General features: G+C 34.4%; 4 protein-coding genes across 10 annotated transcripts; all 4 read left to right on the plus strand.

Annotated features, from left to right (window-relative positions):
- The first annotated feature begins 92 nt into the window (after window positions 1–92).
- Window positions 93–10,986, plus strand: LOC116342369 (serine/threonine-protein phosphatase 2A 56 kDa regulatory subunit delta isoform). Of its 5 annotated transcripts, XM_031769944.1 has the most exons (9): window positions 93–1,150; window positions 6,483–6,701; window positions 6,804–7,000; window positions 7,146–7,480; window positions 7,554–8,177; window positions 8,318–8,406; window positions 8,515–8,558; window positions 8,991–9,138; window positions 9,202–10,986. In XM_031769944.1, the coding sequence occupies exons 2-8, from the start codon at window positions 6,506–6,508 to the stop codon at window positions 9,132–9,134; spliced, it is 1,629 nt and encodes a 542-aa protein (XP_031625804.1). In that variant the 5' UTR covers window positions 93–1,150; window positions 6,483–6,505; the 3' UTR covers window positions 9,135–9,138; window positions 9,202–10,986. The 5 variants fall into 5 exon arrangements, with proteins under 5 accessions (XP_031625804.1, XP_031625803.1, XP_031625807.1 ...); XM_031769943.1 differs by having other exon boundaries at window positions 94–1,150; window positions 8,991–10,986; XM_031769946.1 differs by lacking the exon at window positions 93–1,150 and adding an exon at window positions 2,297–2,429 and having other exon boundaries at window positions 8,991–10,986.
- A 591-nt stretch (window positions 10,987–11,577) lies between these two features.
- LOC116342690 (protein polybromo-1) lies at window positions 11,578–18,316 on the plus strand. Of its 2 annotated transcripts, none has more exons than XM_031770407.1 (16): window positions 11,578–11,700; window positions 11,838–11,989; window positions 12,068–12,799; window positions 12,860–13,076; window positions 13,304–13,824; window positions 13,908–14,209; window positions 14,289–14,424; window positions 14,539–15,228; window positions 15,294–15,378; window positions 15,470–15,927; window positions 15,995–16,161; window positions 16,228–16,400; window positions 16,488–16,663; window positions 16,726–17,498; window positions 17,577–17,722; window positions 17,804–18,316. In XM_031770407.1, exons 2-16 carry the CDS (start codon window positions 11,873–11,875, stop codon window positions 18,121–18,123), a joined length of 5,013 nt encoding a protein of 1,670 aa, XP_031626267.1. In that variant the 5' UTR covers window positions 11,578–11,700; window positions 11,838–11,872; the 3' UTR covers window positions 18,124–18,316. The 2 variants fall into 2 exon arrangements, with proteins under 2 accessions (XP_031626267.1, XP_031626268.1); XM_031770408.1 differs by having other exon boundaries at window positions 13,322–13,824.
- Window positions 18,317–18,499: 183 nt separating this feature from the next.
- On the plus strand, window positions 18,500–19,746 carry LOC116342693 (coiled-coil domain-containing protein 130 homolog). The gene has a single exon (XM_031770411.1). It carries the CDS (start codon window positions 18,609–18,611, stop codon window positions 19,716–19,718), a length of 1,110 nt encoding a protein of 369 aa, XP_031626271.1. The 5' UTR covers window positions 18,500–18,608; the 3' UTR covers window positions 19,719–19,746.
- A 451-nt stretch (window positions 19,747–20,197) lies between these two features.
- LOC116342691 (mannose-1-phosphate guanyltransferase beta) lies at window positions 20,198–22,113 on the plus strand. 2 transcript variants are annotated; one of them, XM_031770410.1, is made up of 7 exons: window positions 20,198–20,319; window positions 20,561–21,142; window positions 21,206–21,305; window positions 21,371–21,432; window positions 21,514–21,690; window positions 21,763–21,866; window positions 21,932–22,113. In XM_031770410.1, the coding sequence occupies exons 2-7, from the start codon at window positions 20,590–20,592 to the stop codon at window positions 22,061–22,063; spliced, it is 1,128 nt and encodes a 375-aa protein (XP_031626270.1). In that variant the 5' UTR covers window positions 20,198–20,319; window positions 20,561–20,589; the 3' UTR covers window positions 22,064–22,113. The 2 variants fall into 2 exon arrangements, with proteins under 2 accessions (XP_031626270.1, XP_031626269.1); XM_031770409.1 differs by having other exon boundaries at window positions 20,269–20,376.
- The last annotated feature ends 135 nt before the right edge of the window (window positions 22,114–22,248 follow it).

A 22,248-nucleotide genomic window follows, 5' to 3' on the forward strand; every position in this document is an offset into this window, starting at 1 on the left:
CCATAAACCGAGTCGCTTGTATTTCATTCGCATACAACGTCACGCAAAAAAGCATGATGTTATACAATTCTGAAATAAAAAATCACACACACACAATTGGGTAGCACACAGACACTCTCTCAATACTTGTGTTCTCTGCCAATGGATTACATGGCACTTCGCATAACTGTCAAACATATATTATTTTACATACACTCTCGAGCATAGAAGGCGAACGAACACAGAGTGCAGAAAACAAACGGAATATACGAGAACGAAAAAAAGACAAAAATATATATCTATATAATATTCTTCTTCTTTTTTGTTCATTTAATTCTTTTTTCATTCAATTTGATCGCGCTTCGTTCGTACCAAGTCCCATGAAAAATCCAAAAATCTTTGTTTTCTTTTTCACACAAATATAAATCTCGTTTGCATTTTTTTTTTTTGTTTGACCGTGTCACTGTCATCGAATCGAATCAGAAGAGAGCAACATACAACAAAAAAAGACTCGACTCACATATATTCGCCTAGGTCTGTTTCTTTTCTCTTCTTCATTTGGTTTCGTTTGGGATTTTGGTTTTTGCCAGTGTTTGCCGCATTTGTGTGTGATTTTCAATTTTGGAAATGTGAAGTGTTTGCATCGAAATAAATAATAAAAAAGTTTTGTTGGCAGTTTAGACAAGTCAAGAGACTGTCGAACATAAATTTTGTAATCAATTCGTATTGTTTGGTATGTGGTTCACTTCTCAAGTTTGAATTTACTTAGTTCGTGGCATCGCGTTCAAAGCTGTGATAAAAACGACGACTACAACGACAAGGAGAGAGAAAACTAAAAAGTTGTGTGCGTGTTAAGTGCAGAAAATATATTGAGGCGACCCAGCGAATATCCGCGAAAATACAAACCCAACTTATGTGAAAAGAGTTGAAAAAAAAAAATTATTGACATTTGAAGAAAAAAGTAACAAAGGAAAAAGTGTTTTATCATTGTGCAAAAAAAATCATTGAATGCCCGAAGACACGCTTTAAAATCAACGTTACAAACATTTCTTTTAAACTGGATTTGCAATTCTGTCACCGCACCAGAAGCTCTCGAAAGATTTCACTCGGGTCAGAAAAATTGCTGCATCTACAACTACAACAACAACAACAACAGCATATTTGCTGCGTGGTATGTACGACTCTCGCATTTCTCTCTGTGTATTCTGCACAACGAACCTAGCCATTTATTGTTGTTAGAAGGAATGTAATCTCAGTTTACAGTTATCAAGCGAATAGAAATAGAAAATTGAGAGAAAAATAGAGAATAAGAGAGTATGGAAGAGAGAAAGAGAATAAGAAAACATGAAATACTATCAAGTGATAAATATAAAACTTATGAAGACGACAATATAAAAAAAAGAAACAAGAAAAAAATCAATATCAAATAACAATTTGCAGTCGATGGGGTTTCAATTATTATCGTTTCATGTTAGAAAAAAAATATTCACACGATTTGTATCGTTTTGACAAAATAGTCTTGTCTCTGATTAGCACGCCTTATAACTACTAACAATAGCAATTGTTATCGTTCTTTTGTCATGCCATTCTTATTTTGTTTTCTAAGTGGAATGCAATAAGAATATAATTGCCCTTCGAAGGCTAAAGAAAAGGAAACGTATATGAAGAGGGAAAAAAAGAAGAAAAAACTCAATTTTGTGAATGCGATGACAGTTAAAACGATATGACACTGTTTAGCGTCAATTTTTTTGAGCATATATGTGTGTGATTTCGTATTGGTGTGCACTTGAAAAATGTGCTGAATGCAAAAATAAATCCCATTTATTTATCTCTCACAAGTTTGTAACCCCCGATTAAGAATCAAAATGCATTTTGACGAAAACTCGATCTTTCATTCATTCTAATTTAAAGGAAATTCATTCATATTCGTGAAATGTTTAATATATTTTCGCTATCTAACTCTTTCTATCTCTCTTTCTCATCTTGAATTTATATTTTCGCTTCGTTCGTTCGATTTGGCATGTTTGAGTAAAAGCAATTTTATTCGGTTGATCTGTTTTCAATTATGGACTTATCGAGGTGAACTAAAACAATACACATACACCCATACAATGGGGACGGTGAAATACACATGTGCCATATGAGCATTTCTGATTTGTATTGGTTTTCTGTCGTCGTCGGTATTTTTTTTTATTTTCTTTTTTCATTTCATTTCGTTCATTCCTATTGAGTGCCCGATGACTGACTGACTGACTTACTGAAATCATTTCATTAAATCTTTAATCTGATTCTAGATTTTATTCTAATGACTTTGTGAATTCCATTTTTGACGTGCCTGTTGAATAGCATGAAGCACGTATGAACTCGGTCATTCATTGCTCTATGATTAATTAAGCAATGAAATAATATTTCGTTTATGTGTGTGAGTGCGTTCGAGTATCAAAAAAAATGTAAGCAAAAAAAACAAACACACTTTCAATGTATATTTTCGTGCAAAATAAAATAGCTAAATGCTTTTTCCTCGGCCGATTCAAGCGCCTCGAAAACGGGCAAGTTGATAGTGTTTTAGAATAAGGGCCTGTGTTAAATGACGATGTTATTAAATTTTATTACTGGTTACAGAGACGAATCGACGAGTATTTACAAATAATTTGATTGTGTATTGTGCAAAGTGAATGTGCTTGATTATATCTGTGTGTACTTCTTTTCGGTGTTTTTTTTTTTTTTCGTTCGTTCGTTTATTTGTTCGTTTGCGCCAATTTTTTTCCTTAATTGTTACTCAGTTTTTTTTTTCACTGCTGCAATCGTATGATTTCGAGCGGATAAAGCTACCGCCACCGCACCGTAAAGTCATAAAATATCATTTTGTATTAATGGAATTTTGTAAGTTTTCGCGAATAAGACGACAAAAATACATATTATTCAATTATAAATAAACCGAGAGAAAAAAATCAGTTGAAAACTAAAAATATTTTGTCTGTGCTGCGGTATAAGAAATATTATGTCAAAATTCGTATGTGGTTTGTGACTCTGGTTACGACGATTGTCTGTTCGGTTGGTTTTGTGTGTGCGCACACTGTTGAATGCAAATCATTCGAGAATCTATTTAGACTCGTGATGCATTTTTTTTTTGTTTCAAATTTTTGTATCGAGTATTGTTTTAATGGTGTCGATGTGTGACACAGTTGAAATTGTGAGTCAAGTCGTCGCACGAACAATCAAGTAAAATTGCAGAAGCCTGTTTGAATCTTTTGTGGTAATACATTGAATTACAAACAATCGTGCGTTGTACGAAAGAAATTTCAGTAATGTCACTTTTTTTGTAAACAACACCTATATATCTGATCACATCCTACTTGGAACGTGCTTGCTTCTCTTGTTCGTAAAGGCGAAGCATTGACTATCGTTTTTTTTTGGAAGAAAAAGGAACGAGAGGAAGAGAGCAAGAAGAAAAACAAACAAAAATATGAATAAACAAAAGGAAGAATAGACATTAAATGGCTAATTTACAAGAGCCAATTTAGAAAAAGCAATTTTAACATCGAGATAAATATTTAATGTTATTGAATGTATGAGCTGATATCAGATGACAATCATATGTGAGTGGAAAAGAGCGAATGCTCTGAAAAGAATTTTATGCAAATCACTTTTCAAATGGAAGTTAAGATGGCTTTTACAAAGGCAGCATATATTCTGAGTTAAAGACAAAGTTGACTAGTATGGCACTTCCAACATTTATAAAATGGCTCCATATCGGTAAAATATAACTCCCAAATGAAATTTGCATTTCAATACCCTCATTAAAAATTAGTTCAAACCAACACGGTCGATCTATATACATTATTATCACACATCGAAGTCGAAACTGACAACGTGAAAAGAAAGATTGCCGTATAGAAAATCGAAACAAAAATTCAATAAGATAAATAGAAAGTCGCCGAATGTTATTCACAACATTTATTATGATTGCAATAAATTAAACGTCATTTGATCTTCAGCCATAATGTAAGAAAATTGATTTGCATGTTGAACGAACAACTGACTGTCGCATGTGTTTTGCATTCGTTTTTTTTTTATTTCAATTGATGCCTAATGTATTTTCATCATTCAATTTATACATTTCGTACTACCGCAAACATTTCATCGCATCTTTTTTTCGTACACATGAATCGATTTGAATTATTTTAACATTACCGCTTCACACACAGACGATGTTCATAATAATTTGCCAAGAATTTATTTTTGGCCGAAACGAATAAAAAAAATATATACACACAATTTATGTTTACATAAAACCTCGACGAAAAAAAAAGTGTTGAGAACTTGTGAAAATGTAAACGATCTGACTGAAAAAATGGCCACTAATTGAATTAAATAAATATTACCATATGAACAATTTTAGTGATGAGATTGAGAAGAGCGAGTGTCGATTTTTATTGACCGTTAGTTTTGACTTTATGACGATATTTAATTTGTGATTTTTAATGACTATTGAACATTTTTCAAACTAATACAAAACAATCGTAGAAAAATATACAGCAGACAATCAATTCGAGATCATGAACTTGTCTGGCAAATTAACACTGAACAGAGATTCAATTCTGAAACTCACTCTCGCACCTTCACAGTATTCTGTTATATTTTGTTCATTATCAATCATTTAACCCTTTCGGTCTCATTTTTCACTGAACTGAAAGTTGCTGACATCCCAATTTTGAAGCGTACAAAACGACAGTGACCGGTTCGCGCATATTTCTATACTTGCCTGAATACGCTAGGTAGCATAGATATGCCAAGCATAGCCGCAAACGCAACCGACGCATCGCCGTTCACTCTATATGAACAATACACATGTTCGTTTATGCAGACGACCGTGCGCATACAATATAGCTCGAATCGAATGGTGACGGGTGCGTTGCGGCTTGCGTCTCCGCTATGCTTAGCATAGCTATCAGGCATAGAAATATGCGCGAACCGGTCACTGCAAAACGAAACACAAATTATTTTCATATATACTTATAGCTTCAATTTGAAATTCCGTTTCGATGCGGTCTTAGACAGCAGAGGGTTAACAATATTCGATATTCTCTGATGAAAATTTCCGACATTATTTACCTTTGCAGGATATTATCAATCAAATTACTCTATCAGAGGTTTTCACTAAAATGCTTGCTTTGAGAAATCGGAAATGGGAGCCGGTAAATTAATAAGAGTAAAAGTGCAATCAGGATGATGAGAACAAGCAATAGGCAATTGTAAAGCAAGCAGAATCTTGTAAACAAACACATTTATTTAGAGTGTGCCTGTTATCTGTACCATGAGTGTCTATGAAAAATCGTTTATATTGTGCTTGTGGGAAAATAGAAAAAAAAAACTCTCAAACCGAAAGCGTATTTTAATGTAATCTTAATTGCACTGATTGCACTTACTTTTCTTTTGACACATTATTATTGAACTTGGAAAAGAATATATACCAAACCCCCTTTCAATATCATCATAGCATTGAAACTGGTTACTAGAAAATCCTGAGTAAATAATGGCGGAGTATAACGTTTTTCTTTCAAATAATGTTGAAAATGACAGCTGTCTACCTGCCAACCCATCATCATTTACCGTTAGACCTTTGTGCTCTTCGCACCGAAACACGAGAATCGATGTCCAAACTAAAAAGTATGAACGCATTAAAAAGTTGAAGCTAATAATTTGCAATACAGTGAAAAGATTATTTGGCTCATTCTCATCCAAACACAAAACGATCATAATAATTTTTCATTCAAGATTTTTGCGATTTATTGATACTGACAGTTCGCAATGTTTTTGTTTCTGCTCGTTTTTGTATACTTTTTATGCATATGTGCTTTTATATATTTAATTTCATTATGGGATTCAAGTGAATGTTTTGCTGAAGATGATGACGACGCCGAAGTCGAAACAGTAGAACTTGAAGAGATACGAGTACGATATTAAGTGCAAATAAAGGTACACACATCGAAGATGCAAAATTAGACAAAATATAGAGAAAACACTCTCGTTAGCACGGCGATTAATGTTTACAGTTAGCGAGTATCGTTGTCATCGTCGTCATCGTTGTGTAATTTTGTTCATTCGTGAAATAAGTTTATTCAACGAAGACTAAAGAAACAATTATTGATTGGATTATCAGTACAATTGTTACAGCAAAATAAGTTTGTAGAAAAACGAAACGTCATCAATTTGAACTGAAAAGCAGACAGACACATTTATATTCGTGATCCTCTCTGTCCTTAAGCTATATACTCGCGAGAACAATAACGTTATTGAAACTTAATTATCAAGCAATGAAATAACAATTTAAACGAACAATTTCGTTCTTAAATGAGTGAAATTAATTTTTAATCAATGCTAATTTTTTTTTTATTCTCTATTTTCTTCTTTTTCTTTCTATAACTATACAAAATTGATTGTCGATGATGCGGTCGTATGAAACACGTGCTGCACGATTTGGTGTGAATTTCGATATATAGACGTTGCCAGTGATTGACGAACTATGGAAAATAATATACAGCGAAATGGGGAACCGGAACCAAAAGGTCCACCGCCCGTACCGATTACAAAAACCAATGCCACTCCGACATCAAATAATCTGGGATCGAACAATACAGTGAAAAAAGACAAACGGATGAATAGCTCGCGTTTCAACATATCAAAAAATCGTGAATTAATACCATTGCCACGACTAGCCGGTAAGTATTTTGGCATCATATGGTCATTTGATATATGCAAAACAGACTGCATAATTCATTTACAAAATTTTATGGTTCTCGTTTTATTATGTTTGCTTGCAGAGGTATCGGCCGCAGAACGTGAAGATCTCTTCATACAGAAATTGCGACAATGTTGTGTTTTATTCGATTTTACTGAGCCGCTAAGCGATTTAAAGTGGAAAGAAGTGAAAAGAACCGCCTTGCACGAAATGGTCGAATACCTGACCAACGAGCACAATGTTATTACGGAAAAAATCTATCCGGAGGCTATAAATATGGTGATTATCACTTCTATTGCAGTTATTTTTCTTTCTAATTTTTTTATGACATTCATCATGAATGAATTGGTGTTTACATTAGTATGCGTATTTTCATTTGTTTTCTTTTTTTATTGATTTGCTCTTTTTACATCTCTCGTTTTAGTTCTCAATAAATTTGTTCCGAACGTTGCCACCATCTTCCAATCCAAATGGTGCCGAATTCGATCCAGAAGAGGATGAACCTACTTTGGAAGCGAGTTGGCCACATTTACAATTGATTTATGAACTGTTTTTACGATTCTTAGAATCGCCTGACTTTCAACCAACTATTGCGAAACGTTTCATTGATCAACAATTTTTGCTGCAACTATTGGATTTGTTCGATTCAGAAGATCCACGCGAACGTGACTTCTTGAAAACAGTTTTGCATCGTATCTACGGAAAATTTCTAGCATTACGTACATTTATTAGGAAACAAATTAACAATGTGTTCTACAGGTAAGCGTTTGTGTTTGTATGTAGGCGGAAATCATAGTCGAACGGTCTGAATTAAGGCAGTTTTTCATTACAGATTCATTTATGAAACGGAACACCACAACGGCATAGCCGAGTTGTTGGAAATTTTAGGTAGCATTATAAATGGTTTCGCGTTGCCGTTAAAAGAGGAGCACAAACAGTTTTTGTTGAAAGTGCTATTGCCGTTGCATAAAGTGAAAAGTTTATCGGTTTATCATCCGCAGTTAACGTACTGTGTCGTACAGTTCCTTGAAAAGGACCCGAATCTAACGGAGCCGGTTATTAAAAGCCTGTTAAAATTCTGGCCAAAGACACACAGTCCGAAAGAGGTGATGTTTTTAAATGAATTGGAAGAAATTCTTGATGTCATTGAGCCGGCCGAATTTCAAAAAGTCATGGAACCATTATTTCGTCAAATCGCAAAATGTGTATCGAGTCCACACTTTCAAGTGGCCGAACGTGCCCTGTACTATTGGAATAATGAATATATTATGTCATTAATTACGGAAAATTCAACGGTCATTTTGCCAATTATGTTTCCATCATTGTACCGCAACTCAAAAACACACTGGAACAAAACCATCCATGGTTTAATCTACAATGCGCTCAAATTATTCATGGAAATGAATCAAAAGTTGTTCGATGAATGCAACACAAATTTTAAACAGGAACGAGAAATGTAAGTTTTCCATTCAATGTGATTGTTATTATTGCGGTTAATGTAAAGCTATTATCATTTTGCCCTTGGTGGTGTCATGATGATGCGGAAATATAATTACTTGTGCATAAATGTTGTTTATTTTTCTTCGATATCATTAGGGAAAATGAAAAGCTATCACACAGAGAAGTGGTCTGGCAACACGTGGAAAATCTTGCTAAAACAAAAACTGATTGGATGAAAAATACAGGCAAGTGAAAAATTTGATTATCGTTCATTTGTTATTTTTACTACGTTCACGTATTGGTTGAATTGATGATGATGTGTAAAATAAATGTTGATATTCTGTTATTTTCAGATGGCGATACTCGATACAATTATATGGACTACGAACGCGGTGAGGTAATACACTAGATTGCCCTGTGTAAATTCGATGTAATAGTTTTAGATTGACAATGCAGACGAACATCCATTTGCAACAAAAAAACACACACACACAAACACACAGAACCGATAAAATCAACTCTTTCATCGATTAGTCATTTTGCAAAGCATTTCCATTTTTTGATTAGACAGAAAAATCGTATCACGTAGTTGAAAGCATCTTCCGCTTTTCTTCCACCCACCCCCACAACCACCTCTTTCTTCTTGTTATTCTTCTTCTTCTACTTCATTGTCATTATACAGTTGTGTTTAAGCGAAACTATACTCTTCCCTCATCATCCAAATACGAATGCAATCTACAAAATTTCTCCCACCCCCCAAAAACACAAGTGATGAATTGATTGACAATGCTGTTGATTGCTGGTGTAATTTGATTGTATGATTTTTTAGATGAATAATATGCGAAACAAGGATAAACCGTTGCTGCGAACCAAATCCGAACTACCACACAATTGCGAAACAATTCAAGCATTACAAGATCATAAGCGTGCTGATGAATTTTTGAAAACAACCAATGATGAAAATAAGTGTTGAATATGTATGTATTGGTGTATCATATATCCTCCCATCAATATTTCAATGGAAATGACTTTGTTTGCAGGTTGAAATAGCGCATAGACATCATAACAAAACTAGAAAGTGTCCATTTAAAATTTTTACCAAATTTTCAAGCGATAATGATTTGATATGAATATGACACATTTAAGGAAAACAAAACTTCAAATAAAAATTTGACGCGAACAATAAACATATACACACAGAGTTCACTACAAATTTTGATCGAATATTAATCTACATGGATATTGTTGTCTCAAAATAAACAAAAACCAACTGAATTGAAAAATGTTGAGAGAAAAAAATGAATACAAACAGACACATAGATCAGTTTTATCGATGGATTGAATATAATATTTACAAATAAACATAGCGTTAGTTATAATTTCTTATTGAACAGAAAAATTCAGATATTTATAAACTGTAAATGAAAAAAAGAAAAGAAAAAAAGCACAACCACACAGAGATAAAATATTTCATACAGGACTTATGGACAATTCGATTTAGATATCATTTATTGTACCCGATATATACATAACTTTTAAACGAAATCGCTGTATTGAAATGCATAAAAAAATAAGAGTTCTGTGTGAATTGATACATACATATATGTATGTATGTATGCATGAGGATAAATCATAAAAAAAATCCAGCATCCAACATTTCCTAATATAAAAAATGCACCTTCTTTGAATGCAGTGAACTGAACAAAAGTCATCTATGCATGTGTAAACAATGAAAAGTCTTTATATGTTCATATTTTTCACCAAATTTAAATTGTATCAGATGACTTCAACATTAATGTGCTGAAATGAAAACTAGAGAAGAATTTAAAAATATCGAAATACAAATGAACAAATTTTTCATTTTGCAAGCAAATTAAATGCTCTTAATTTGGTGTTTAAAACAATTTGTAGTGCGTGCGTTTCAACCGCAGAAATTCTAATTCATCCAATTCATTAATTCATCCATTTTTGTTTTATATACATATAAAACTTGTGTAAAATGATGTACTTTATAACACACAGACAGATGGTCTGCAAGAGAAAATAGACATAAATATGAACTTAAACTTATGGAACCATTATACAAAACGAAAGAAGAGAAAAGAAAATGATGATGAGAAATAAAAAGACGATTGACTTTTAAATAATATTCTAATGATTTACAGACAGAAAAATCAGGTACATTGAGATAAAATACGTTTCGTTCAATCGTTTCAATGAAAGAGGCAGCAAAGCAAGTTAAAAGTGTGATGGCAGCAAATCAATTTATCCTTAAAAAAAACTTTCTCACATACGCAAAAAAGAAAACAGTGAATACACACACTTTTTTTTTATTTTTCCATGTTTAATTGTTAAGTTATTTTAAGAAATGCCCACAAAATATTTCGATTTAAAAAATCGAAGCAAAAAATTGGCAAATATTTGCGATCGTTTCTGTTAAGTTGAAAACACACACAAAAAAATATATTACATTTTTAAGCAAAAAAAAAAAAAAATTGAAATTACTTGTTATTGAAAAATTAAAAAAAAAATAAAATTTTGGAACTTAAATGGATAACAGATGGAATAGTGTCCCACAAATGGGGAACTAAATTTTTAATTTAAATGTTTTCTGTATATATTTAATTGAAACAAAATAAAAGGTTCTATATTGAAGAGCGTATTTCATAATGTAAGTCTATATCGTAAGACAGAGGAAGAAAACAGTTAAATGTGTTTTCATATATATTATATTTCGTAAGTGAAAGATATTATACGGATGAAAGAAACAAACAAAAATATACAAAGAGAACATGAATGAAGCAAATTGTGAATTTGTATATCAATCTTGTTGTTATTATTATTATTATTATTATTTTATTTAGCAAAATACTCCAGGTGCATCTGAAAGACGTGAAAGACAATCAAAGTAATTGGCACATTTGAATGTAATGGTTAGACTGAGTCGAAGGTTGTTGCTTCATTTTAAAAGTGCATCTCGTAATTTCTGGAATAGAAAATGCGCCGAAGTAAAACAAAATTAAACGATAACGGATATTACTGGTTACAATGTCAGACTGCTGTATATTCATCAATTCGGTTTATTTCTTCATAAATAAAAATCAAGTTCTAACGGTCCGATCGAACCAGTTGAAAGAAGAAACATTTTATGATATGAATTGTAAGTCGCGTAAAAAAATGAATTGTTTCTATCGCAAGGTTTATGCTAATTAATGAAATCACTAAATGAAACTGGTTTTTAACATCTGCCTATATGCATTTGGTTCGAGAACACTACATTCCGTTCAATTTGATGTGTTAATGTTATTCATGTTATGCTGTCAATGTCGTGCAGGGCCTCATACACGATTGGCTGAAGTTGAGGTTATGTTTGACATGTCACGCAATTTGACATTTTTTATCGTTTCGCATAGTAAACGACGCCTCTTGCAGCTTTGTATCGATTCACTTAAATTGAAACACCGTCATTATTTCCGAGCGTCTCATAACATTGATTTCCACATAAATTTACTGCAGCAATCGAATCTACAGCGATTAATGTGAGTTTTTATATATTTTTGTAAAATAAGTTGTGATTTTTATATTCAAAATATATGCTCCAAATGAAGAAAATACCGTGATATGCTTTCTTTTTAGTAAATTCTCCATTTTGAAAAATTTTTGTTGCTAATTTTAGACACAATTATCCAGTTTGGTTGGATAGCATAGTTAATGATCAAAAGGCGGCGAACAGTATCAAGTGATTGCCTAGAGGAAACAATGGAAGAAAGCGTTTTAGAACAATCACCGACAACAGTGTCGACACGCAAACGAAAGCGTCTAGATCCGGTATGTATTCTTGTTTGTCTTATTTGAATTGAGCAAAATAGTAATGAAAAAACAAATCGTCTTATCTGTTTACTACAGATGGAAATGTGCCAGCAGCTATATGACTCATTGCGAGCCATCAAAAAGTCCGACGGTACAATGCTTTGTGACACCTTTGTACGTGCACCAAAACGGCGCCAAGAGCCCAGTTACTACGATGTCGTTGACAACCCAATCGATTTACTGCGCGTCCAACAAAAATTAAAAACCGAATCATACGAAGATGTTGAAGACTTAACCACTGACTTGGACCTATTGGTAAATAATTCAAAGGCATTTTATAAGCCCGATTCAATTGAGCATCAAGATGCATGTTTGCTTTGGGATACGTATCAAGCAAACAAAGCCAAATTGCTTGAATCAAATGTGGGTGGCGATGATGAGCCAAGCAGCAAAGTGAAAAAAATTGGACGTCCAAGAAAATCGGCACTTGACAACGATGATCAGATATCGGAAACGTCATCCAAGGCAACCGACGAAGATATTGAAAATTATGAGGAATTATTCGCGTCGGTGATGACAGCAACCGACGATAATAGTCGCCCATTAAATTTAATGTTCCAACTATTACCATCGAAACGTGAATATCCGGATTATTATGACATCATCGAACATCCAATCGATCTGAAATTTATCGCTACAAAAATTCAAACAAACGCCTACATCACGTTGGCCGACATGGAGAAGGATTTGCTGCAAATGACAAAAAATGCATGCGTATTCAATGAACCCGGTTCACAAATCTACAAAGATGCAAAAACGTTGAAGAAGGTAAACAAATACAGCTTATTGTGTTACAAGGCAATTCTAAATTTGTATAAATTTGTACAGATATTCACAGCGAAACGAGCTGAAATCGAGTCGGGAAAGTGTAAACCGCGTGAAAATAAGACACGCAAACGTGGACAAAGTTTAAGTGCAATGGTGGCTGCGCTAAAGGAACCAGTTGAAGATTCTGAAGAAGAAAACGATGAGAATGTGGAAACAGATGGTGACGGTCCACTTTGGAAACTCTTTGATCAACTTTATAATGCCCCCAACTCAACAGGTATGTCAACGAATTTGTCGCTAACCCATACTAAACTCCGAATACATCAATAACAGAAACAATTTATTAAAATAGAGTGTAGTGTAGTGTGTCTATTAATTTACCGAACTAACAGCTTGCATTTGAATGTTTTGTGTTTATTGTCCATGTTTCCTTATTTCGTTATTTTTTGTGTGTTTTCTTCCAACGTTTGTTCTTTGTTCGAATATAAAATAAACTGATGTCAGAAAATCCCAATGCCCCAGGATCATCACTTGGCGAATCAATGTGGAAACTACCAAATCGACGATTCCATCCGGAATATTATTTCACCATAACCAAACCAATTTCTATGGCGCAGATTCGTAATAAATTGAAGAAGGGCGATTACGCAAACATCGACGATTTAACATCCGATTTATATTTGATGGTTAACAATGCGAAAAAAGCATTCCCGCCGACACATAAAGTGCATCGAGACGCTGTAAAAATGCTTAAACTACTCAATATGAAATTAAACGATGCATCTGGTGACGATGACAGTGACGAGGATGAAGAAGAGTCCACAACAAATTCATCAACTCAGTCCCTTTCAAAAAAGAAACCAAAACCAAGAGTGACCTCAACATCGCCCGCCGGTTCGTCGCTTAATATAACAAGCAGTTCACCGAACATTACAACCGGCATCAGTCCGAAATGCAAATTCCCAAACAATCCAATTCTAAAGAAGAAATTGCTGAATTTACAGAAATTTTTATCGGAATACACAGTAAATTGAAGATTTTAATTTTGTATTTGTTTTGCAGTTTGATTTGAATTTGATTAGTAAACATTTGGTGTTTCCTTTTGCAGCTGGATGGCAGACGACCAATGACTTTGTTCATGGAGAAACCATCGAAACGACAGTACCCCGATTACTATGATATCATTCAACATCCAATCGATATGGTGACCATACGATACAACATCGAAGCGGATAAGTATGGTACTTTGGATGATGTTGTCGGCGATTTTCGTTTGATGTTCGCCAATTGTCGCAAGTACAACGAAGAAGGTTCACAAATTTACGAAGATGCAAACATTCTGGAACGTGCTCTCAACGAAAAACTTAAAGAATTCTCTGGTATCAATGATCGTCGACTAACACCGAAAATGTAAGCAAATAATCAATTTTCGTTTTATTAAAAATTCGAGCAAAGACGTTGTATTGATGAGTTTATTCTACTAATACAGAATCAAAGGTGGTCGCAAACAAATATCCCCAATGGACACTAAACTTCGTCAATTGTATGATGCCATTCGAGACTATCGTGAACCGAAAGCAAATCGTCAGTTGGCCTTGATCTTCATGAAGTTGCCATCGAAAAGCGTAAGAAATCTCCATTTTATCTCATGGATCTCTTTAATTTTTCCGTTAAAAACATAAGTTTTCGTTAAATTTTCAATCAAATATTCATGAATAGAATCTTTATTTGTTCCGTAGGATTATCCCGATTACTACGATATTATCAAGAATCCAATCGATATGGAAAAAATTGCGCATCGTCTCAAACAACAATTCTATGATAATATCGATGAAATTGCTGCTGATTTCATGTTGATGTTTGAAAATGCATGCAAATACAATGAGCCTGATTCGCAAATTTACAAAGATGCATTGTTGTTGCAGCAAATATGTATTCAGACCAAACAACAATTACGTGATGGTGACGATTCGGTTCCAGATGTACCGCAAGCTGTCCAAGAATTACTATTGTCCTTATTCACAACATTTTATAACCATCAAGATGAAGAGGGTCGTTGTTTCTCCGATTCACTTGCTGAATTACCCGAATACGACGAAGTTGATGGTATTAAAACGCGAGCCATTTCATTGGATTTGATTAAGCGTCGTTTAGATAAAGGGCTTTACAAGCGATTGGATACATTCCAAGAGGATGTGTTCACTTGTTTGGATCGGGCACGTAGATTGTCACGCACCGATTCGCAAATATTTGAAGACTCCATTGAATTACAGTCGTTTTTTATTCGTAAACGTGACGAAGCTTGTAAAGATGTACTTACATCACCAGCTCTCAGCTATACTGCCATGCATTTGAGCGCTTCCGTCGAGGCAGTACGACAAACAAAACTATTGCAAGAAGAACAAGAACAGGAACAAGAGAATGATATGGTGAGCAATTAAAAAATGAAACATTTATTCATTATCATCTTATTTGATTTTTATCCATTTGTTAGGCAATGCACGGTGAAAGCATGACAATCGACCAAAAAGTGTATTCGCCCGGAGATTTTGCCTATTACGATGTGCCAGAGAATAAACGTAAGCGAAAAACTTTTATTTTACACTCGACAGATTCAATAAATTCAAAGCAAATATATCGAATAACACTCGAAAATCGTTTTGATTTTAGTTCCTGGCGTTATTTACATTGAACGTTTATGGACGAATCAAGAAGGCATTCAAATGATGTACGGTAACATTTTCTTACGACCATTTGAAACGTATCATGTTACAACACGCAAATTCTTGGAACAAGAACTATTTAAAAGCGATCAACATGAAGCGATGCCATTGAGCCGTTTAGGCAACAAATGTTTTGTCATGAGTGCCAAGGACTATTTTAAGCAGAAGCCCGATGAATACACGGATAAAGACATTTTTGTTTGCGAATCACGTTATTCAACAAAATTGCGGGCATTCAAGAAGATTAAGAACTGGCCATTTATGAACACGACACCGTTAGTTCAACGTGACACACCACTCGAGCCGAAACGTGTCATGTCCGTTTTTAAAGAACGCGTGGAAAAACATAAAGGCGAATTGGCCGAATTGCAACTTCAAGAGGCACTCATTGAGAAAGAGAAACCAGTAAGTTTTAAACACGATCAAAAAAACCTGTCAATATTCTAATCTCATTGAATTTTTATTTCTACAGAATATCTTGGCTTTATCACCAGCATCAACTGATGATGGTAATAATTACTATGAACAATACAACATTGTAGGTAATGGTGTTATCAAAAGCGGAGATTTTGTATACGTTGCCACTGACACGGGAAAACAGTCAATCGCACAAGTGCAAAGCATTTGGGACACAAAAGAGTAAGTTTCGAATAAGAATTGAATTTAAAACGGGACATGCCATTATTTTTCCTCCCTCCTTTTCAGTGGAAAGTCATACATCAAAGGACCATGGCTTCTTTTGCCTCCGGAAGTGCCCGGAACGGCAAATCGTTTCTTTTATCGCCAAGAACTGATGCTGTCAACAACACAAGATATCAGTCCAACCATTGCTGTGGTCGGTCGATGTGCTGTTTTGGAGTATAGCGAATATATCTCGTGTGAGTAATCAAATTCGTCAAAAGTTTTTTTTTTTAAATAAAGAATTGACTAAATGATATGTAATTTAACCTATATGTGAAACACAGTACGTCCAACTGAAATCCCAGAGAGTGATGTTTATGTATGTGAGTCAACATATGACGAAAGCAAAAAGCAAATTCGAAAAAATGTGCAAGGTCAAGGTTTGCGAAAATTTACGCACAGTCAACTTGTGACACCCGATGAAATTTATCATTTGAAAAACTTAATAACACCGATCAAGGTAATTTCAAGAAAAAATCAACACTTTAAAAAAAGTATAAACCATTCATTTTTGGTACATAGGTGAGTGCAACTGAAATAGCTGCCTTAGAACAAGTCAAAGTCAACAACGATCCAGATATAAAAGCTGAAAATGTCGATGTGCTTGCACTCAATGAAGATTCAATTGATGTCCCTGACTTGCCCACAACAATCGCCGAAGTAGTGCCAGTGTCATCATCATCAGCGAGCACAAATTTGAGCACACCAGTATCGACAAAAAGGCCGAAATACAAAGGCAAACTTGTTACTGGTTACATTGTTTATTCGAGTGAAGTACGTAAAGATCGTGCGGCAAACAATCCCGACTGTACATTCGGTGACATTTCACGAATGGTCGGCAATGAATGGCGAAATATGTCAGCACAAGAGAAACAATATTGGGAAGAAAAGGCGTCACGATCAAATGAGGAGAGTGCTGCTAAATACGCTGAAGAACATGGTTGCTCGAGCCCAGTCCCACAACCACAAACGTTCCAGTCATTCTTAACCGCTGAGCCAGTGCCAAATCAAGTGTTCGAATGCTGTTGGGACACATGTGACTATCAATTCGAAGATCCAATCGATTGTGTTGAACATTGTATCTCTGAGGGTCATGGTCATGTTAGCAACTATTACAAAGAACCGCCACGAGCGAAAACCGGCGAAATCGATTTTACATGTATGTGGCGAAATTGCATTCGTAAGATAAAAAAGAACACCATTCCATTTACACACTTGCAACGTTTGCTAAAGCATGTTCGTGAAGTGCATATCATCAAATGTGGTCGAATTGTCTTGCCACAAGATCGCAGCAAGTATGTATTCTTATTTGATTTGTTTATTATTGTTTTTTTTTTTCAAAATAATATTTACTTATCTATTGTTTTCAATAGAAATTTTGTCGCATCGAAGAAAAACCAGACACTTACACCACAAACACCAACAGCAAACAATCAAAATGCTTCGCCAGCAACAAATAATACAATCTTGGCATCACCCATTCAACAGCAACAACAACAACCAGCTCAAACTGTTCAAGGTATGTATAGCATCGATGGCTTCTTGAATCATCAACGTGACGTTGAAATTCATTTGCATCCTCTTTTCTTCCCATTTTCAGTCTTATCATCACCAGCAGCTGAACCTCTATTTGTAACCGTCCCACCGAGACCACAACGAGTTTTACATTCAGAAGCATACATCAAGTACATCGAAGGCCTTCAAAACGAATCTCGTTTCGTGACTCCGTGGGAAAAATCACTAAAGGCCACTAGAGAGAGTATACCATCTATCGATCCAACCAAACTTCCTATGTACTGGCTAGGACCAAAATCGCCAGAAAAATCAGCTGATGCCATTGACGAACTATGGAAACTTCGCAATTATATGATGAAAGACATTGTAACAATAACCAATGTCATTCATCCATCCAATTATTGATAACTTTTTTTTACTTTCAATGCTTAAAAGTAGTTTCATAGATTTTGTTTTTCACAAAATACAAATACAATCAAACAGTTCAACGAGACGAACAGTACACATTTTGCAAATTAGGTTTATGATTATATTTTGTTAGAAAATATGTAGAAAATGGCACTCAAATAAAGTAAAACCTTGATACACAATAATAATATATGTATACATTTTACATTTTTTCAATTGAATAAATAGTATTTGGAATTATACGTTATTATATTTAAATACAAAGTTTGCAATCAATAACCACTTAAGTCCATATATTTAAATTGCTGAATTTAAAAATACTCAACGAAGTAAGAAATGTCATACAAAAGACAGTGACATTTGTAAACGATTAAGTTCATCTACACGAGTGCGAACTAAACTTGGGTTTGTTGAACCATACCATTTCATTCTAAAAAGTATCCTTCCTAGTTTATTATTTGGTAAAACACAAAACAGCTAAAATGGGAGAACGCAAAGGACAAAACAAATATTATCCACCGGATTACGATCCTCGAGCCGGTGGTCTCAATAAATTTCTTGGCACCCATGCCTTGCGTGAACGGGCTCGTAAGATTCATTTGGGCATTATTATCATTCGTTTTGAAATGCCATACAATATTTGGTGTGAAGGGTGCAAAAATCACATTGGAATGGGTGTGAGATACAATGCTGAAAAAACAAAAGTTGGAATGTACTTTTCGACGCCCGTCTATCAATTCAAAATGAAATGCCATTTATGCGAAAATTACATTGTGATAAAAACCGATCCGGGAAATTTGGATTATGAAATTGTATCTGGTGCGCGTCGACAAGAAGGTCGATGGGATCCAACCGAAAATGGCCAGGTTGTGCCTGATACAAAAGAAACACAGCGACGACTATTTGATGATCCGATGTATAAATTAGAGCATCAAGCGTCTGACTTGAAGAAAAGTGATGATGCAAAACCTGCCATTTTCAAACTGTACGAAAGAAATCACTATGTTTGGGACGACGATTATACAGCCAATAGTCGACTTCGGGCGGAATTCCGAAATAAAAAAAAGGAACTGAAATCGGAGGCAGACAAAGATAAAGCACTGCTCCTCAAATCTAGTCTTGACATTGAATTATTGCCCGAGAACGATCAAGACGCACGCTTGGCAGCTATGATGAAATTACATTCTGAACGAGTAATCAATGAAAAAGATCGAAAAAATGAAGTGATTAATAAACCTGCGCTACCAGCAATTAAGGCCATCAGTAGCTTGAGAAGCCAACGATTGTTGAATTCAAAATTAAGTAAAAATGATTTAGGTATCAAACGAAAGACTTCCGATAGTTGTGAAAGTTTGGCGAAAATAATCAAACCAACAGAAACCATCACAAGCAATGATACGCCGGAAAAGTTGGGAGAGAGTTCATCGCATTCAAACGAGGCGACACAAGAAAAAGAGTCAACCAAAACTACCAAAAGAAATCACATGGATGATAAATCAACAGACAATGGTTCTACCAAAGTATCATCGTCACTCAGTTTAGTTTGTAATTATAGCAGTAATTCAAGTTCTGATGATGAGGAAGCAACGTAGTGTATAAATGATATGTATTCCAGCAATAAAAATTGATAATTATTAAAAAAAAAACCTTTTTCATTTATTTTCCATAAGATACACAATATCAAGAAAAAAATGTAAACAAATAATTGAAATGTTTGTAAGAATAGAGAAAGAGAGAGAGAGAATGTGAGAGAAATCTGAAAAATTAAGTACTGAATTACAAAATACTCATAAAAGTGCTTGCTTCGTTTTTATTTTAATATATTTTATTGCGCATTTGTTTCCTGGTTTTTTTTCTTCAATCTTTTGAATAATACGATTTTGTTTTTTTTTAATTGATTTCAAATGTCTTGAAAAAATTTAACAATAATACATTGTTTTTTTTTAAATAAAACCAAAGTACTTTGCATACTTAACGCGTTGAATTCAGCATATTTATTTACTAAACAAACAAAGGTCGATTAGAATTCTATGGGCAAGTGACGTGTAAGAGGTGACCAAAACCATTAATTTGACAATACGGGTAAACGCCTGTCGAGCTAAAGCTTCTTATCAACGTCAAAATAAACACATACATCTAGCAAACAATTTTTGGCCAATAATTTTTATACCATTATCGTATGTTTCATATTGAGTAAGTGCGGCGTATTGAAAACAAGCAAAGAACAAATAAAATAGCTTATCGACTTGTGTACGTGTCATAGAGAAAACTTTGTATTTCGCTCATTATTTTATAGAATTTGTTAATAAAAAGCATATTTTGTCTACTGCAAACTATAAATTTAGATGTAATTTCGCGGAAAATTAAAAATCGTGCTTGTGTTATATTTTATAGTGTTATTTCTATTGAATTTGTCGAAACATTTTTTTAACAGTACACTACGAGAGTATTTAAATATACACAATGGGTGCATCGACGAATAATTTGGTTTCAAAGAATACGCGAGCATTGATTTTGGTCGGTGGGTATGGTACACGCTTGAGACCATTAACATTGAGTCGGCCAAAGCCACTGGTTGAGTTCAGCAATAAGCCAATTTTAATGCACCAAATCGAAGCACTTGTAGAAGCGGGCGTTAAACAAGTGATTTTGGCCGTTTCATATCGCGCCGAACAAATGGAATTGCAGTTGAAAAAAGAAAGTGAAAAACTTGGAGTTGATATAGTTTTCTCGCACGAAACTGAACCACTAGGAACGGCCGGACCGATAGCATTAGCACGAGACCTATTAACCTCAAGCGATGAACCATTTTTCGTTCTCAATTCGGATGTGATATGTGATTTTCCATTTCGCGAACTCGAAGCATTCCATCGTAATCATGGCCAAGAAGGAACAATTGTTGTAACAAAAGTCGAAGAACCATCGAAGTATGGCGTTGTTTTGTATAACGAGGCTGGATGTATTCAAGATTTCATCGAAAAACCACAGGAATTTATCAGCAATAAAATCAATGCCGGTTAGTTTCATAAAAACTTACATTTTAAATCGATGAGTTCATGGATTTTATTTAATTCAACAGGAATATACATTTTCAATCCATCTGTCTTGAGTAGAATTGAAATAAAACCGACATCTATTGAGAAAGAAGTGTTTCCCGTAATGGCGAAAGAACAGCAATTGTACGCATTCATTTTTATGGCTACTTTGATCATTTTCATTTTTTTTCTTTGTATATTTGCCATAGGTACGCATTTGAATTGCCCAATTTTTGGATGGATATCGGCCAACCTAAAGACTTCCTAACTGGTATGATTCGTTGCGGAGAATGTTGAAAACGATTCATAAACATGACTAAAATTGTTTATTTTTTATTTACATATTCTTTAGGTATGTGTCTGTATTTGAATTCCTTACGCCAGAAAAATTCGAACGCACTTTACCAATGTGGGGCCGAAAAACGAACCATTGTCGGAAATGTGTTGGTGCATCCAACAGCAACAATTGGAGTGGGCTGTAGAATAGGACCAAATGTAACCATTGGACCAAATTGTGTGATTGAAGACGGTAATAATTAACTGAATCTGCTCAAAATAATGAAAATTCAAAATAATCAGAAAACATTTATATTTCCACTAGGTGCTTGTATAAAACGTTCAACAATATTGGAAGGCGCCATAATCAAAAGTCATGCATGGCTCGATAGTTGTATAGTTGGTTGGCGCTCAACTGTTGGCCGCTGGGTACGCATTCATTTTTATGGCTACTTTGATGATTTTCATGTTTTTTCTTTGTAATTTTGCCATAGGTACGCATGGAAGGTACGACGGTACTTGGTGAGGATGTCATTGTTAAAGATGAAATTTATATAAATGGCGGCCAGGTTCTTCCTCACAAAAGTATACAGTCCAGTGTTCCAGAACCACAAATTATTATGTAATTCGTATTCTTTAGGCTAAATTAAAATAAACATACACGATTTACAACAAACAGAGATTTTTTTCTCAATCTTTATGAAAACCAAATGTCACAACAAACAACATCCCATTTTTATACGTTTTCGTTTTAAGAATAGAATTCACAAATGCAAGATTAAGTTCGATTTTATGATGAGTTTTATTAAAA

Source organism: Contarinia nasturtii, unplaced genomic scaffold (genome assembly GCF_009176525.2).
Source record: "Contarinia nasturtii isolate CC-2019 unplaced genomic scaffold, AAFC_CNas_1.1 Cnas_scaffold_864, whole genome shotgun sequence".
NCBI lineage: Eukaryota > Metazoa > Arthropoda > Insecta > Diptera > Cecidomyiidae > Contarinia > Contarinia nasturtii.

Bases quoted from the DNA above. Each gene is read 5' to 3' on its own strand.
- LOC116342691 (XM_031770410.1), top strand. From the start codon at position 20,590: ATGGGTGCATCGACGAATAATTTGGTTTCAAAGAATACGCGAGCATTG. The intron at 21,143-21,205 runs GTTAGTTTCATA...TTAATTCAACAG, and splicing joins CAGCAATAAAATCAATGCCG to GAATATACATTTTCAATCCA. The intron at 21,867-21,931 runs GTACGCATTCAT...ATTTTGCCATAG, and splicing joins GCTCAACTGTTGGCCGCTGG to GTACGCATGGAAGGTACGAC.
- LOC116342369 (XM_031769944.1), top strand. From the start codon at position 6,506: ATGGAAAATAATATACAGCGAAATGGGGAACCGGAACCAAAAGGTCCA. The intron at 6,702-6,803 runs GTAAGTATTTTG...GTTTGCTTGCAG, and splicing joins ACCATTGCCACGACTAGCCG to AGGTATCGGCCGCAGAACGT. The intron at 8,178-8,317 runs GTAAGTTTTCCA...CGATATCATTAG, and splicing joins TTTAAACAGGAACGAGAAAT to GGAAAATGAAAAGCTATCAC.
- LOC116342693 (XM_031770411.1), top strand. From the start codon at position 18,609: ATGGGAGAACGCAAAGGACAAAACAAATATTATCCACCGGATTACGAT.
- LOC116342690 (XM_031770407.1), top strand. From the start codon at position 11,873: ATGATCAAAAGGCGGCGAACAGTATCAAGTGATTGCCTAGAGGAAACA. The intron at 11,990-12,067 runs GTATGTATTCTT...TGTTTACTACAG, and splicing joins AACGAAAGCGTCTAGATCCG to ATGGAAATGTGCCAGCAGCT. The intron at 17,499-17,576 runs GTATGTATTCTT...TGTTTTCAATAG, and splicing joins TTGCCACAAGATCGCAGCAA to AAATTTTGTCGCATCGAAGA.